This window comes from Sminthopsis crassicaudata, chromosome 5 (genome assembly GCF_048593235.1).
Source record: "Sminthopsis crassicaudata isolate SCR6 chromosome 5, ASM4859323v1, whole genome shotgun sequence".
Taxonomy (NCBI): domain Eukaryota; kingdom Metazoa; phylum Chordata; class Mammalia; order Dasyuromorphia; family Dasyuridae; genus Sminthopsis; species Sminthopsis crassicaudata.
Window position 1 is genome coordinate 282,059,931 of NC_133621.1, and position 16,181 is coordinate 282,076,111.

Genomic DNA, 16,181 nt, shown 5'->3' on the forward strand with positions numbered 1-16,181 from the left:
TATTCCATTTGACTATTTCATTTAAAGGAAAAGTATTAAGTGAAATATAGCAGTTGTTGCTATTTGAAATTAGGTATGTAAAATTATAGAAGCATCTTAAGAGAAGAAATCTCCAGATGTCATTCGGCAAATACATTTACAAAGTGCCTATATTGCACTCCTTTCAGACAAAACTAAACTGAATGAGACAATTTTTCTGCTGTCATTGGTCTCATGGAAAGAAAATGCTGTATCTATCCTTATAAACCAGTTCAGAGTTTAGCAGATTCCAAGTCAGTTAAGCTTTGTCTTTTTAAATGATCATCTTAAGTAATTTATTTTCATTTCATATTCTCTTGTTCTTGGAATAATACTGAGAATATGTATGTATGATTTTACCTTTATTCCAAACTTGAACAGTACTTTATAGATGTGAAACCATATAAGAGCTACTATGTCTACATCTTTTGGAAAAATCCAAATAAACTTAAGACTCAAGTCATCATTTGTGACTAAAGTTCATAGGATTGTGGATGAGACTTTACAGGACTTCAGAGGCCATCTAGACTACCCCTATCCTGTTACATAGGAAGAAACTGAGGCCCATAGCAATTTAATGCTTTGCCCAAGGTCATATAGGGAATAAATGTTAGAAAGGAAATTTTCAACCAGGTCCTCTGACTTTAGAACCAGGAAATTTCCACTACACCAACACCATTATCATAAAACTAACATTTCTGTGGCACCTTCTGGTAGGCAAGGTGCTTTACAATTATTATTTCATTTGGCTTTCACAACTATCCTGTTCAAATAAGTTCCATTATGATCCCCAGTTTTCTTATTATCCCCATTTTACAGGTGAAGAAACTGGCCTTGTGAGGTAAGTTTTAGCTAAGGCAGCTAATGCCCTGAGCTCCTAAATGCCTCAGGTAATAGTAGCTAGAACTTATCCAGGGCTTGAAATTACTTTACATAACAACCCTGGGAAGCAGGCACAATCATTATTATTCTCCTTTCACATTTGGGGAAACTAAGGCAGGCAGAGATGACTTGCCCACAGCCATACATCCAGTAAACAACAGTGGTCACATTTGCATTCCGTGTACCTGACTCTAGAGTTGGTGTTCTGTACCTGTGGTGCCCTCTAGCTGTCCCCTGTGCTTTTAGTCATCCTGTAAACAAGCCAGTCTTTGGAGGAGGACCTGCTGGATAATACTTCTGCCTTCCAATAGGTTCTGATAGCTGCATAGTTTATGATGTTATGTCCACTATGACCTTCCCCCACTTTTTCTGTTAGATCAAATAGAAGACTACAAAAAGAACAGATGTGGGGAATTTGTATTTCAATGTAAAGGCTTCAGACTCAAATTAATCTTTAATCAATAATGGGGGAAAACAAATCTAAAAGGAATACCAAATACTATAAAAATGAAAAAGAAAAAAACAGTTTTTAAAGAATCTTCAAAATCAAAGTTTTCTAAAATGACCCTGAAATACTCTTTTAAAATATTATATCCATGTTTTCAACATTTATGATAGATTTCAAGATTTGCTGTGGAAAAGTTTAGAACTTGATTTTAAATATTTTTCCATTAATAATATCATAGATTAATTGGAATAGACTAACAGTTTTTAATTCAAATCTAATAGATTATCTGAAAAGGAAAGATTTAACTACACCAACTAGTATGGTATATATCATTGCTATAAATAGGTAGGATCCATTAAAGTGTTAAACTATATTCAATTTCATGGGGTATTGGGTGTGGAAATATTATGAGGTGCTTAGTATTTCTTTACAATGCATTCCTCATTGCATATTGGTTCTTTTGTTATCCTGCCTCCTTGTGTCATTTTGAGAAGGTCAGTGCCAGTAAAAACGTATTGGCATATATTTTAACCCTGCTTTTATAACATGTTTATCCCACTACTTGGCATTTTTAAAAATGTTTCTGTAGTGTATTTCACTTTCCTGAGTGACAAAACTATAAATTATTATAAATGTGGAAAAAGGTAAAAATGTGTTAAGTATGATAAAGGCTTTCATGATGTCAGGTCTGTTTTCTTTTAGAAATCTTAGCTTTAAAAAGATTGTGAGTGACTCCTATAGTCCATTTATTTGTATAGAGTCTGAATAAGTTTGGAAACGTTGCAGACAGTAGATATTTGCAGATATGTGCCTGTATCTTAGAGGTGGGGAGATTGCATGTAGAAAATACTTATAAATGTACCTTAGTAATATTCACTGTATAATTGACAAGACACCTTTTTTTGTTGTAATGAAGGAAACTTGCCAGATGCAAGGTGGTTGATTTTCTGTCATTTTTCTTTTATAAACATATTTGCTGATGAAATGGATTTTTAGCAGTTTTATTTTTCATCAATTGAGATGGGGGAGAATTTTTAATTAGTGTTTAAAATGAAGAGATAGCTGAAGAGAATTTTTAAAAATAAATTTGTAATAGATTTAGAACAAAAACTTTAGGACATCTGTACAGTTGTATCACATTTTACTTTTCAAGTTTGCTTGACAGGGTCAGTGCTGCTTGCCCATTCAACAAAGCTGGACAGCCTCCTAGTCAACATCTCATCGGCCTTCGGAAAGCTGTCTACCGAACTGTTAGAGCCAACTTCCGAGCAGCAAGGCTAGCTACCCTCTATATGCTGAAAAAATATCCTTTTCTAGCTGTGAGCAGATGGATAGACAGCAAATATATATTTAAGTATTCTTGAAATATGAGTCAAGTGTGTCCTCTATAAGTGAGCTTAAGTAAAAGTGTGTGTGGGTATGTCTGTGTATATGTGCATATACATACAGACATATATATATATATACATATACACTTATGCAATATGCATACATACATACTTCTATTTTTATATTGAAGCTTATTTTCCTATCGATTATTATAAAATTAAAGATGAATTCTGAGGTGAACTGGCAGGAGAGACAAGGGGTTAGAAGTAGGGTTCACCTTCTTTCTGCCCTCACTTTCAGTTTTAAAAGGAAAAAAATACTCTCTCTCTCAATTCTTGCAGTGACTGGGACTAGGACAGAAAGATCTTGATACTGCTGAGTTTACTGGTTATATTGATGATTGAGAAGATATTAAAAAGTCAGCTTCTCTTCACAATCTATTTGGCAGTAAAATATGCTTTTTCATGATTATAAAATCAGTAAATTAGGGAATAAGCACATCACTGGAAAAATAAACATTTATGATAGCTTACATGATTATAAATAAAAATTCATGATATCTTACATAGTTATAAATATAAATTCAGTTTCTAAAAACTGAATTGTTCTTGGATGTATAATTTTACAGAATTAGGATTTTATTGGGTAAATGTCAAAAAGAACTTTTTAAATGATTGTATGTATGCATGTTTGAGATAAAATGTAAAGTAAACCCTTTATTGGAATGTGTGGTGGAAGGCATACCTTCTTTCAAGAATATATTCAGTGCAGCTAACTCTATGCTAGACACTATATTATTTAGCTGGTATAGGAGAGACAAAAGTTTTGATAGGAAACATGCTTCTCTCTAATTAAACTTACAGAGTAAAAGTGAACACAATTGAATGTTTATTTGATACTTAAAGATCTTGCAATTACAATCATCAGATAATTTTAATTACTGTAGCTCTAAGTATAACACATTGGTCTGAATGTGCCCTGACTCCTGCATCAGTGGTACAAGTTTTTGTTTTTTTTTTCTTTAATCTTATTTTCAGCTCTTTTTCTTGAAATCTCTCTCTCTGTCCTAAAAATGATATATAGTTAAATACTCGGAACCCATTTAACCAGAACCTGTTGATCAAGATTTTATTCCATTTAGAAATGCATGTCCAGAAAGAAGCCATACCATGAATATGTGTAACCTTGGAGAGAAAATTGTTTTGTCCCTTTTAATTTTTTCTCCAGTATACTTTGGGATTATTAATATATCCCTGTTGGCTTCCTGCTAACCCCAGTTAACATTTTTTTAAAACCAGAGCTGGACTTGGCTTCTCTACTTCGTGGGTAATCCTTCTACTAGGTTTTTCTGAGTTGCCTTACATATGTTATATTTTGTAATCCAATCCTAAATAGATAACTTATTTTTGGTATTTTGTTATATATCTACTTGTCTGATTATAATCAAACAGAAAAACTACCTTAACATATGATGGGAGATTTTTTGTTTACATAGATACAGTATATGTTTTTGAAAGTATTATAAGATTGGATTCTTTCTTAATCCCTCCATTTCTCATTTCAAAGACTTATTATCAAAGTCTAGGTGATGGTAAAAAGTTGCTAAGTCTTGATTACTAAGAGTAATTCAATAGTAAGGCTTTTCACATGATTTTGACTTTCCCCCCTAGTTTTTTAGCATCTTAGCTGCCATAAACAAATCAAAATAAGCATGGGGATTCCCAGGACACCATTGAATTGAATAGGGAGAGGTTAGTAGAACACTTAAGGCTGATGAGAAGAGAGATAAGGCTCCCGCACTCTGGGAGTCGGGGATCTATTTCCCCATAAGCAAAGAGGAAAAATGAGGATATTTACAGTCTTGGGTATGAGGAAGTTTTCTAACTATTGAACAGAAGGAACAAATTAAGGGAAGGTGATATACAGGATCATAGATCTGCAGACCTCTCATTTTACCCAGGAGGAAAACTGAGACCCAGGGAAAATAAATGATTTCTCTACAGTCATACATCTTGTTGAAATGATATTCGAACTCACCCCATCTGTCTCCCAGCTCAGTGCTTTTTCTGTTGTATTCGATTGCATCCATTGACCATTGATCATAAAAGGAATTGAATATGGAAAGCTATTGCACATTTCTGTTGCAGGCTTCCTTAGTTATCTCAATCTTACCCTGCTCTCTCAAACATGTCTTCTCTCATCATCTGCCACAGAACTGTAGATGTGGCCCGTGAAGTGATCCTTGTGGATGGAGTCACTGGAAAGTGTGAATATAAAAAGGAAAGAACATCAACAAAGTATGGACAAGAAAGCCACCTCACAGAAGCTAAGCCTTTTGAGTACAAGCAGGGACCAATTTCTTCAAGAATATCTGGACATGTGGTTGCTTGGCTTAGCCAGTGAAAGAAGGGCTAAACTCCAGCTGTCTGGCACTGGCTTTACTGACCATCCAATTAACGGGAAAAAAAGCAGATGTGGAAGCAGCCATTGCCATTGGAATCATTAATGGGGCAACAAAAAGCAGGTCCCATAACAGAGAACCAATACAGAAAAAAAGAAATACAGTCCAAACTAGTGCAGAAGTCTGAGTAAGTCAGAACGGAGGCAAGTGAACCTAATTTCCCTCAGTAAGGAGCCTTTGAGAGTAACCATGTTGTTTCCCATGATTTCACACCTTCAATGAAGTAGATTAGTCATGAGTAAAGAGGTTGCAGACCTCCTTTAGGCTGTAATGGATCAAGCCCTATAGACTTAAGCCAGCATTCTGCAGTCTCCTCATAAACTCAGAAAATCCACAGGCAGCTCTGGAAAGCTATATGTTCTAGAATTCATTCTGTGGAATGAGTCCCAGTCTTCCATGAACAAAAATCGAATAGGGAGACAACTTAAAAATGAGAAGCTTTGCTGTGTTAGTAATATTTAGATATAATTTATAACAGAGATTCAACTACAGAGTCAAATTAGACCAGATGATGTAAGGTATCTCCTAATATCAGCTTTGGTCTTTGGAAGTAAGATATAGTATTGGAAGTCTAGATATAATATCAAACTGACAGAGACTCAGAGAAAGAGGAAAAAGAGAGACAGAGAGATGGAGACAGACAATCCCAGGGTTATTCTTACCTGTACTAATCTACAGACTAATGAAATAGAACTGTTTCCAACAGTTCATTAGTGTGCCCATCTTTCTACAATGCCTCCACCATGTATTATTTACTTCTTTAGTTATTTTTGCTAGTTTTGCTTGATTGTTTTTATTTGCATTTCTCTCACTAGTTATTTGGATCATTCTTCTATATAGGTGTTAATATTCTGCAGGTCTTTTGGAAATTCTCTGTTACTATCCATTGACCACTTATTACTGAAAAATGTCTTTTGATATAGATTTCTATTAGTTTCTTAGATATTATGAATATCAAACACATGATATTTGGCCCAAAATTTTTTATCTTAATCAACTGTTTTCTTTATCTTTGTTGCATGAATTTTATTCATGGAAAAGCTTTCCAGTTTCATGTAATCTGAAGTATTTCATCTTTTATGATCACCTCTATCCCTAAGTCATAACTGTGAAAGGTACATGATGTAGTTTTCTTCTAAATTTTTTAATGATAAGATCTTTAATATTCAAGTCATGTATCCATTTTGAAATCATTGTTGTATGTAATAATAATTGCTCATAGCTTTGCCACTTACTATGTGCCAGACACAATGTTAAACATTTTTTTACTATGATATTTGATCCTCACAAAAATCCTGGGAGATAGGTGCTATTATCATCCCCATATTATAGATGAGGAAAAGGAGGCCATAGGTTAAATGGCTAGCCCAGAATTATACAACTTGTAAGTGTCCAAGGCCAGATTTGAACTCAGGTATTCTTGATTTCCAGTCCATCACTGATCTAATCCTAATCCTGCTAAACTGCTTTCTAGTCTTCTCAGAAATTCTTTTAAACTAGTGAGTTCTTTCCTATATAATATTTTCAGGTTTATTGTGAACTGCATCAATGAATTTAGGTATTTCTAATTCTTCTTTGTCTAATCTGTCCTACCAATCAATATTTCCTGAACAGGACTAAGCAGTTTTGACATTTGTGGCTTTTAGTCAGAGGTCTTCAAGTGCTAAAGTTCTCCCTCATTCCTACTTTTTTTCACCATATTCTTAGTTCTTTTCTTCTTTTTGAAGTTTGTAGAAGTAAAAGTTCACTAACTTACTATTGGTAGAATTATGATTTCATCACATCCTTCTGGAAAGGATTTTAGAATTATGATCTGTTCACTTTGACCCAGAAATCCTCACTACTAGCTGTAGACTTTAAGGAGGTCAGTGACAAAAAGAAAGAATCCATTCCTAACCAAGTAGCACTTTTTTTGTGGGAGCAGAATAAATGCCTTTTGACTAGAGAATGACCAAATAGGTGGTGGTACACAGATACAGCAGAATATTTCCTTACTGTAAAACATGATGAACACCAAAAAACATGAGAAGACTTATGTAAATTGATATATAATGCAGGAAGCAGCATCCAGAAAACAGGGTACATGGCAATCACTGTGTAAATGGAATAAACAATTACAAAATAATGGACACTGAAGGTTTTGAAATGATAACCAACTAGACACCAAAGAAGAAAGATGCATGAGAAAACACCACTCTCCATCCTTGGCAGAGAACATTCCAAATAACCTCATACTTTTTTGGCTCGGTTTTGCTGAACTATTTTTTCCTTTTTTCCTTTTTTTTTTTTTTTTTTTTTTAATTTCCATCCCATTGTTAGAAGAGATAGCCCTTTGTCTAGAGAGTAAAGAAGATTAGCAAATGTAGTTTATGGGAAAAACTAATATAATCAGTAAATTTTATTATAATGTAAAAGAGAACCACAGAGGTTAGAAAATTTAATTAAGAACTTTCAAAAATATTGCACATTTGATTCTTACACAGTACAAACTCTTGACACAGTTTCCACATTCCATCATCCAGATAATCTTTCAATGAACAATTACATTTTTTTTTTCTGACTGCTTTTATCATTTTTTTGATACCTTTCAGTGAAAAGTAGTTTTAGAGCCACAGGCTAGCTTTACTATTGTAAAGCTCTCCTGTTGCTGTCCAGTTGCAGAGAAGGATGGAATGCTTTATTGATGGTTTTATGATCTTTCTCTTTAACAGTGCTGCCTCATTGATGCAGCCCTTGGACCAGAGTATTAGTCAAAATGTGAAATGTTATTTCAGCAAGCAGAGGTTACATCATTTAGTTGATCCAGCATTCAGGTCCTTTATAAAATGTGATTATAACATTAAATATTTAAATGTTTAATTTTACTGGATCTTGGAATTCTGTTAAACCAAACATCAAAGGCTTGGGAATAATTGGGACATTGGTGATATTTACAAAACTATGTTCTGGTAATTAAGAGGGATTAAAAAAAAGTGTAGACACTGGGAATTTTGATTGGATCTGGATCTGTTTTTTTTCTTTGATACTGGGAAGTGCTGATAAAATCTTTTCAATTCAGCTTGTGTGGGTCAGAGACTAGTCTTGAGGACCAAGTTTCTTAACTCCAAGGCTGATTGTAATCAGTATCCCTATGCCACTCAGTATGACTATTGGGATGAGGTCACATAGAATCATGTTGTTAAGATGAAGAAGCTCCTTTCTGCCCATTCACAGAACCAATCAATCAAGTGGTCAGAAGCAGGCTAGCTTCCTAAGGGGCTCTGTGCTAACAATCAATGCCTTAGTAAAATATTACTTTGATTTTACTGCTGAGATAGAGAGTATTGTTAACAGGAGAAGAGAAGAGTTCTCCTGAGGTTGAATAACCCCCTTGGGGAAAGGCTAGACAAGGATGCTTTAGCATTCCTTCAGGATTTTCTCCAGCCTGCCATATGATATGACTGTCCTTAAAGTCACTAAGCAATATGACCTTCACTTGCTTTAATTGGAGATGCAGATGACCTCGAATCCTGAATATTGTGGACTCTTCAAGAAAGCCAGTGTCACATTCTGTCCTTGGCTTTATCCCACCAGGTCTGGAGTTCTTTTCTAGACTGTCATCAAGGAAACATTAGGCATGTTCACTGTATTTTACATATTCGTTGGGTCAGGAGCACGTTTCACACATCTTAGAAGCATTTCCCTCCAGAAGGGACCAAAGAAAAGGGCTCAGCACTTACTCAGCTAGATATGTGTATTCATCTGGCTTTTCTACTTATTAGATTCTAAATAAACATTAGTATTCAAAATTCAAATTAGACCGAAATGAAGCCTACCCTTCTAAAAAAAAAAGTGTTAAAAATCATGGTTGCTAATGGTAATTTGGTTGAAAATGTTTCATTGCCTCTTCTGTTCTCTTAATATAAAAACTCAGTTGGTGTATGCCTTAACTCTCACTTAACCTACCCTCTGAATTCGGAGAGTGACAACGTGACCAACTACATCTGTGTGGTACCTTTTAAGGAGCTGGGCCTGGGCCTGAGTGAAGAACAGGTGTCAGAGGAAGAAGCACATAACCTGACAGATGGCTTCAGCCTGCCTGCATTGAAGGTAATTTGTCTTTTGTGGAAAAGATGCTTGCTGGCTCAATGTACAAAGGCTGCCATTGGGTCAATCAGACAAAAAGGTTTTACCACTATAGTAACAAAACATATCCAGAAGGAGCAGCAGCAGTGTATTTGGAAAGATTTTTGATGTCTAAAAAATGTGTATTAATAGCTTAATACTCTTTTTATGTATATTTAAAGTTCCATTTTTCAAACTTTTAAAAAAATTCTAAATCTTACTCCCTTCCAATTTTTTACTTTTAAAATTTCACTTTAATATTGCTGTAATTTTATGGTGGCTTAGCTTCTATATATCAGTGAACCTTGAGATCATAGAATTTAATTTAATTAATTTAAGGAGGGGTGGCCTAGAAAGAGATGTTACTCTAGAGTCACATTTCCTTCATCATATATTTTTACCCTTTCCCGTCTTAAGGCTAAACCAAAATAAACATCATAGACTATTAAGAGACCTTAACAATCATTTAATCCAGGCTCTTAATCCTAAGAGATCCTTTGTATCATTTCTTATAGTAGGAATTTGGGGAATCATAGGGATTTGTGTGACTCATATTTTGTGGTTCGAGGTAGAAGATCTGGAAGGAACCTCCAAAGCTCTCTAGTTCAACCCCTTTGTTTTACAATTGAGAAAATTGAAGTTCCATGACCTGACCAGCTTCATATGAGTGCTAGGATTCAAACCTAATCCCACTTGCTCCAAGTTCTCTAATGGTCCACCTTTCCACCACACTTCTGAGTCATTTCAGTCATGTCCAACTCTATGACCCCGTTTGGGGTTTTCTTGGCAAAAGATCCTGGAGTTTTTTGCTGTTTCCTTCTCAAGCTCATTTTTTAAAAAATTAATTTTATAATTATAACTTTTTTTGACAGTACATACACATAGGTAATTTTTATTTTATTTTATTTTATTTTTTTTATAACATTATCCCTTGTACTCCCTTCTGTTCCAAATTTTTCCCCTCCTTCCCTCCACCCCCTCCCCTAGATGGCAGGCATTCCCACACATATTAAATATCTTATAGTGTATCCTAGGTACAATATATATGTGCAGAACTGAATTTTGTTGTTGTTGTTGTTGCAAAGGAAGAATTGTATTCGCAAGGTAAAAATAATCTGGGAAGAAAAACAAAAAAAAATGCTCACAGTTTACACTCATTTCCCAGTGTTCCTTTTCTGGGTGTAGCTGATTCTGTCCATCATTGATCAATTGGAATTGGATTAGCTCTTCTCTATGTTGAATATATCCACTTCCATCAGAATACATCCTCATACAGTATCATTGTTGAAGTGTATAATGATCTCCTAGTTCTGCTCGTTTCACTCAGCATCAGTTGATGTAAGTCTCTCCAAGCCTCTCTGTATTCCCCCTGTTGGTCATTTCTTACAGAACAATAATATTCCATAACATTCATATACCATAGTTTACCCAACCATTCTCCAATTGATGGACATCCATTCATTTTCCAGTTTCTAGCCACTACAAAAAGGGCTGCCACAAACATTTTGGCACATACAGGTCCCTTTCCCTTCTTTAGTACTTCCTTGGGATATAAGTCCAGTAGTAGCACTGCTGGGTCAAAGGGTATGCACATTTTGACAACTTTTTGGGCACAATTCCAGATTGCTCTCCAGAATGGTTGGATTCTTTCACAACTCCACCAACAATGCATCAGTATCCCAGTTTTCCCACAGCCCTTCCAACATTCATCATTGTTTGTTCCTGTCATCTTAGCCAATCTGATAGGTGTGTAGTGATATCTCAGAGTTGTCTTAATTTGCATTTCTCTGATCAATAGTGATTTGGAACACTTTCATATGAGTGGAAATAGTTTCAATTTCATCATCTGAGAATTGTCTGTTCATATCCTTTGACCATTTATCAATTGGAGAATGGCTTGATTTCTTATAAATTAAAGTCAGGTCTCTGTATATTTTGGAGATGAGGCCTTTATCAGAACCTTTAACTGTAAAAATGTTTTCCCAATTTTTTACTTCCCTTCTAATCTTGTTTGCATTAGTTTTGTTTGTGCAAAAACTTTTTAATTTGATGTAATCAAAATGTTCTATTTTGTGATCAATAATGATCTCTAGTTCTCCTTTGGACACAAATTCCTTCCTCCTCTCATTTTACAGATGAGAAAACTGAGGCAAGTAGGCTTAAGTGACTTGCCCAGGGTCATCCAGCTAGGAAGTGTCTGAGACTGGATTTGAACTCAGGTCTTCCTGATTACAGGTCCAACACTATGGTGCCATCTCACTGTCCTTCCCACCACACTGACTGCCACTAATGTGGGTGTTTCTGTGTCTACTCCATTCTACTGTCTTGTGTGAGAAGTAAAATACTCACATAACATTAAGGAGATAGAGTGGGAGAGAATAAGACAAAACCCCTTGAGCAATAAGAACTTAAAAGACCCAACTATTTCCCTAGAAATTGTACAATTTTTGATTAGAACAAAACTAAGCATTCACTTAGGGCAGTGGTTCTTAAAAGTTGCAAAGGTAAAAAACTTATCATTTGAAATCCCATCATTTTCCCCCACTCCATTCTTTTCTTGTATTCTTTATGACAGAATAATACTGTATTCTGCCCGTACAAAAAAAAAAAATTAAGAACCACTCATTTATTGCAATTGCTTCATGTGCCGAACCCATTTGCTTACTTAAAGGCCAATGCTTCCCATTAGTGTGATCAGAAATGCATGGTCTTGAGTGTATCTTTTTTTTTTTTTTTTTTTTTTTTTTTTTTTTTTTTTTTTTTAAGGAAATGATTTCTGTCTCCAGAAGTTTAAAAATCTGGGAAAGGAGGCAAAATTCAGTCAGAATGTTGCAGCAAAGATCTGTCCAAGGACTTAAAAATAAGAAATTCTCTCCTTCAATGCCTCAATCCCCCCTCTCCCCCTTGGTGTTAAGGACATAGTTAAGCCTTTTTTAGACAGAAGAACTTCAGGTATAAACCTCAATAAACTACACTTTTGTTGATGAAATAACAAAGTCATTATCTCATAGTTTGTCAGAACACTGACATTGTTTCTTTTTTTATTACTTTTCCAGCTCAATTTTGCTAGTAAGGCTTCATTTTGTTTCATATTTTGAGAGAGTAAAATTATTTTTTTTTCTTGTCTTAAGTAAAAAAAAAAAAAACACTTAAAAAACATGCATCTTTTAAAAAATTAAACCACCTTTAAAGTTGACCCTACAATATACTGATTAGCATAAGATTCTATTTGATACCTTCCTCACTAAGGCCAGTTTGACCGTACCAGCTTATTCTGACCCTGAACTCATACAGAGGTTCTGGGAAGGAGATGCTTTTCCTTGTTGACCACATCTTGCTTGTGCTGGATTTTAAATTTTAGACTATTTTGGTAGCCAAGCTCTTCTCCACTATTCCCTCAGCTGCTTCTGCTACTTCTAAGCTTTCTCATCTGGCTATGGAAAATTAGTAAGAAGAAAGGGGTGCAGCATTTTCTGGTTTACTATCTGTTCCTACCTTCTCTTTGTCTTTTTCCCCGTTTGTGCCATCCTAGCTCTCCCTGAGCATAAAAAAGAGGGCTTTTCCCCTCTTTCACCCTAGAAGGAGTTAAACTTCTTTCTAATCAGTATTTTTGTGTCCTCACTTCATGTGTCCAGTGAAAGTTGGGTGGGCATGACAAACTAATTTGTATGTGACAGATGTTTATTTTTCCATTATATATTGAGCATATATCCTTAATAATGGATAGATTCAGATAGCAGTGTGCTGCCTTTTGTTGGAAATGTAGAAAGACAAGACTCTGATTCTGTCCTCAAGGAGCTTACAGTCTAACTATTATGTGAAAAATTAACGAGGATACAAGAAATATCACAAAAATAGGGACCCTGAAACTCAGATTAATTGTTATGGGAAGAGTATGGACTTTAACTTAGAATGGGGTTTAGAGAGTGCCTTCCTTCTTCTCCCCCCCAGCTCTCTCTCATTTCCTGAGTAGAGCTGACTTACCCCACTTTGATTTACTTCTGCACATAAGGCTGGTTCCTCAGGGTTATAGCCATGTGGTCACACTTCATTCTTTTAAATCCTAGATAATTCTGGTGTGGAGGAAATATACATCTGCTACCTTGAATCCTCACTTGTGTTCCTTTTCAATTGCACAAATAAAGGAGAGAAAGAGAAGGAAATATGCATTTATATTCTGCTTGCTATATGCCAGGCTTTTCTATGTTTCATACAACTCATCCTTTTTCTACCCCTTTCACCTTTCAGCAGTTACATTTTTCCACATAAAATAAGGGGACAATATCTTGTAACTGCTTAATTCAGGGAAGGGACTTAGGTAGACAATCTTCCTGAGTTGCTGTGACCAGCAGTGTTCATCATCTGTTCTCTTTGATGATCTCTTTGAGTAGAACTCATCCAGCCTTTGCATAGCACACTCACACTCATAGTCCATCATTAATTCTGTAGTCAAAGCCTTTCTGTGTTACTTGGATCTGTTACAGCTTTTATTCTACTGGTGTACTCTGCAAGAGCTGAGGTTCATGCCCTACTACGATCAGGCAGTAGAGTATGATTTTATTATTCACAGATAAAATGTAAGACAAAGTTGAACACATTCATTCAAGTCAGCAAACATTAAATGTCTTCTCTGTACGTAGTATTGCTCTAGCCTGGAAGGGATTGGAAGTTTAAATAAGATAGTCTGCCCTCTTAGAGAAGAATCCATATGAATAGATTATATATTACTATAATACAAAATAACATGGTATTTTCTATCAGAGAGTTATAAGCCACCTGTTGTGTGAGTGAGTGGGAGGAATATTACTGACCAAAGAGATCAGGGAAAGCTCCATGGAAAAAGTGAGCTTTCAGGGGTAGCTGTAGGAACTTAGCAGGCAAAGAGGGAACAGCTTGAGCAGAAGCCCAGATGCTAGGTCAGTGTGAGCCTTGTACCCAGGGAGAACAGAACTGACTTGCTTGCTTCTGTGAAGCAGGGAATATCATGAAGATTGGAGAGACTGGATAGTGCCATACTGTGGTGGGCCTTGAATGCCAGGAAGAGGAGTTTGCTTTTAGTCAGGAAGCTTGGTAGCCATGATACTAGATCCACACAGGATGAAGAGTCTTTGTTAGAGAATTCCAAGAAATGACCAGGATCTGTTTGCTTTTACAGAGCCATGCAGGTCTTGACAATTTTTTTATTTTTTGCTATTTGTCTAGTATCTATAAACAATGTCAAAATCTGTAGGGTTTTTAAAAACCACATAATCTTAACCCTTATTTCTCATAATACTGAAAATAATTTTAAAAGAAACATACATTCTTTAGGCACATACCAGTGTGATACTATCTAACTCTGCTTGCTTCTCCCTCACCACTGTCTGCCAAAGGATTAATTTGAGACAGGAAGGGCTCAAGAAGGATTTGGAGAAGGGTAGATGGGACAGGAGAAGGAACAGAGGCTTAATGATTTCCTAAGGTCAGAGATTCCTCAAGTTAAGCAGCAGTTAACCTTAAGGTTAAAAAAAAGAAAATAATTTTGCCCAAATAGGTGCATATTTAGGAAAACAAAGAGAAGCATTCTATCAGCAGAAGCTGGCAAGCCTGAAATTTTTGTTCTCATATATGAATTTGCTGATAAAATGACATCTGACAACTGCAGCCAGGCCCTCTCCTTCTGCTGGCCTCTATCTCCAGCCTGCCTCCTGTTTCTAGCATTCACTTACTCAAGTGGACCTGTGATCTCACATCAGTGGCCATTTCTTCCACTGGAGCCTGTGCTGAAAAAGATGTGAGGTCATGAAACACGGTTAATTGTTACAACTCATGGGATCTTACCTTTAACATTTCTCCATCTTGGTAGGATCCTTTACTACAATTTCTTTTAGTCTCTTAAGAATTAGAATTATTTTAGTACATTAGTAGTCCTAAGAAAATTACTGTTTGTAATGGTAAATTATATATTTCAACCAACATTCTTGTTACCTCACTTTTGAATTTATATATAATTTTAATATGCATATATGTATTAACATGTCAGGTCTAGGTCATGTATGTTTTTCTACTGTGGGAAGAATTTCATTTGCATGTACTTTTGAAGTGAGTATAATTGTTGTTATGTTCATGTATAAAAATAATGGAAGAAATTTATTTGGATAGCTTAGTGAAGAAGGCCTGCAGCTTTGGTTATGGATGGCAAATAGTACATCCCATTGCATAGATTGATGGGGAGCAAGGAGATGTGCAGCAGGAGAATATTAATAGACCCAAAGCCTTGGCATTTGAGTCACCTGATTTGTCTATAACGATATTTGAATGCAATTTGAGTCATTCAATAAAAATCAACAGTCAGGACTAGGGTTTTATAAAAATCAAATCAATGCTCATTTATAATTTTTAGTTTTTCAGTTGTGTCCAATTCTTCATGATTCCTTTTGGGGTTTTCTTGGCAGATTTACTGGAAAAGGTTTTGCCATTTCCTTCTCCTGCTCATTTTACAGATGAAGAAACTGGGGCAGTTAGGTTTAAGTACTTGTCTAGGGTCACTCAGCTAGTACATATCAGAGGCTATATTTGAGCTTAAGTGTTTCATACTCCAGGCCCAACACTCTATCCACTGTGCCAGCTGACTATCCCATCATTAACACAGAATTTTTCCTAGATTTGATCAAAGAAGGGGAAGGATTGTCCTAATTTTTTCTACAGTTAAAAAAAAAAAAATCAAAGAAAATAATTCATTATTATTATTTTTTTTTTATCCCTGAATAACTTTCAGATTTTGATCATCAGTTGGTCCCCCCAATTCTTTTGTTAGCTTCCTGCCTTTGATATAATTTAAACTCCCTTCAACTTTTTATCTTTGCCCTTTCAGCTCTAGTTTTATCTGACTTGCCACAATGTTAAACTTTCCTATTCTTACTTGGTCAGCTCATTTTTGGACTATGATGTCTAGGGTAT

At 35.5% G+C, this 16,181-nt stretch overlaps 1 protein-coding gene across 5 annotated transcripts in view; it reads left to right on the top strand.

The window, feature by feature from the left end:
* VEZT (vezatin, adherens junctions transmembrane protein) overlaps positions 1 to 16,181 on the top strand; it is a 94,410-nt gene that overhangs the window by 45,374 nt on the left and 32,855 nt on the right. For 3 of the 5 annotated variants that reach the window (XM_074271291.1, XM_074271289.1, XM_074271287.1), the window contains exons 6-7: positions 2,502 to 2,651; positions 9,080 to 9,227. In XM_074271291.1, the coding sequence (XP_074127392.1) occupies positions 2,502 to 2,651; positions 9,080 to 9,227 (298 nt within the window). The remainder of the gene's footprint in view (positions 1 to 2,501; positions 2,652 to 9,079; positions 9,228 to 16,181) is intronic. The other 2 variants (XM_074271292.1, XM_074271288.1) reach the window with 1 other exon arrangement.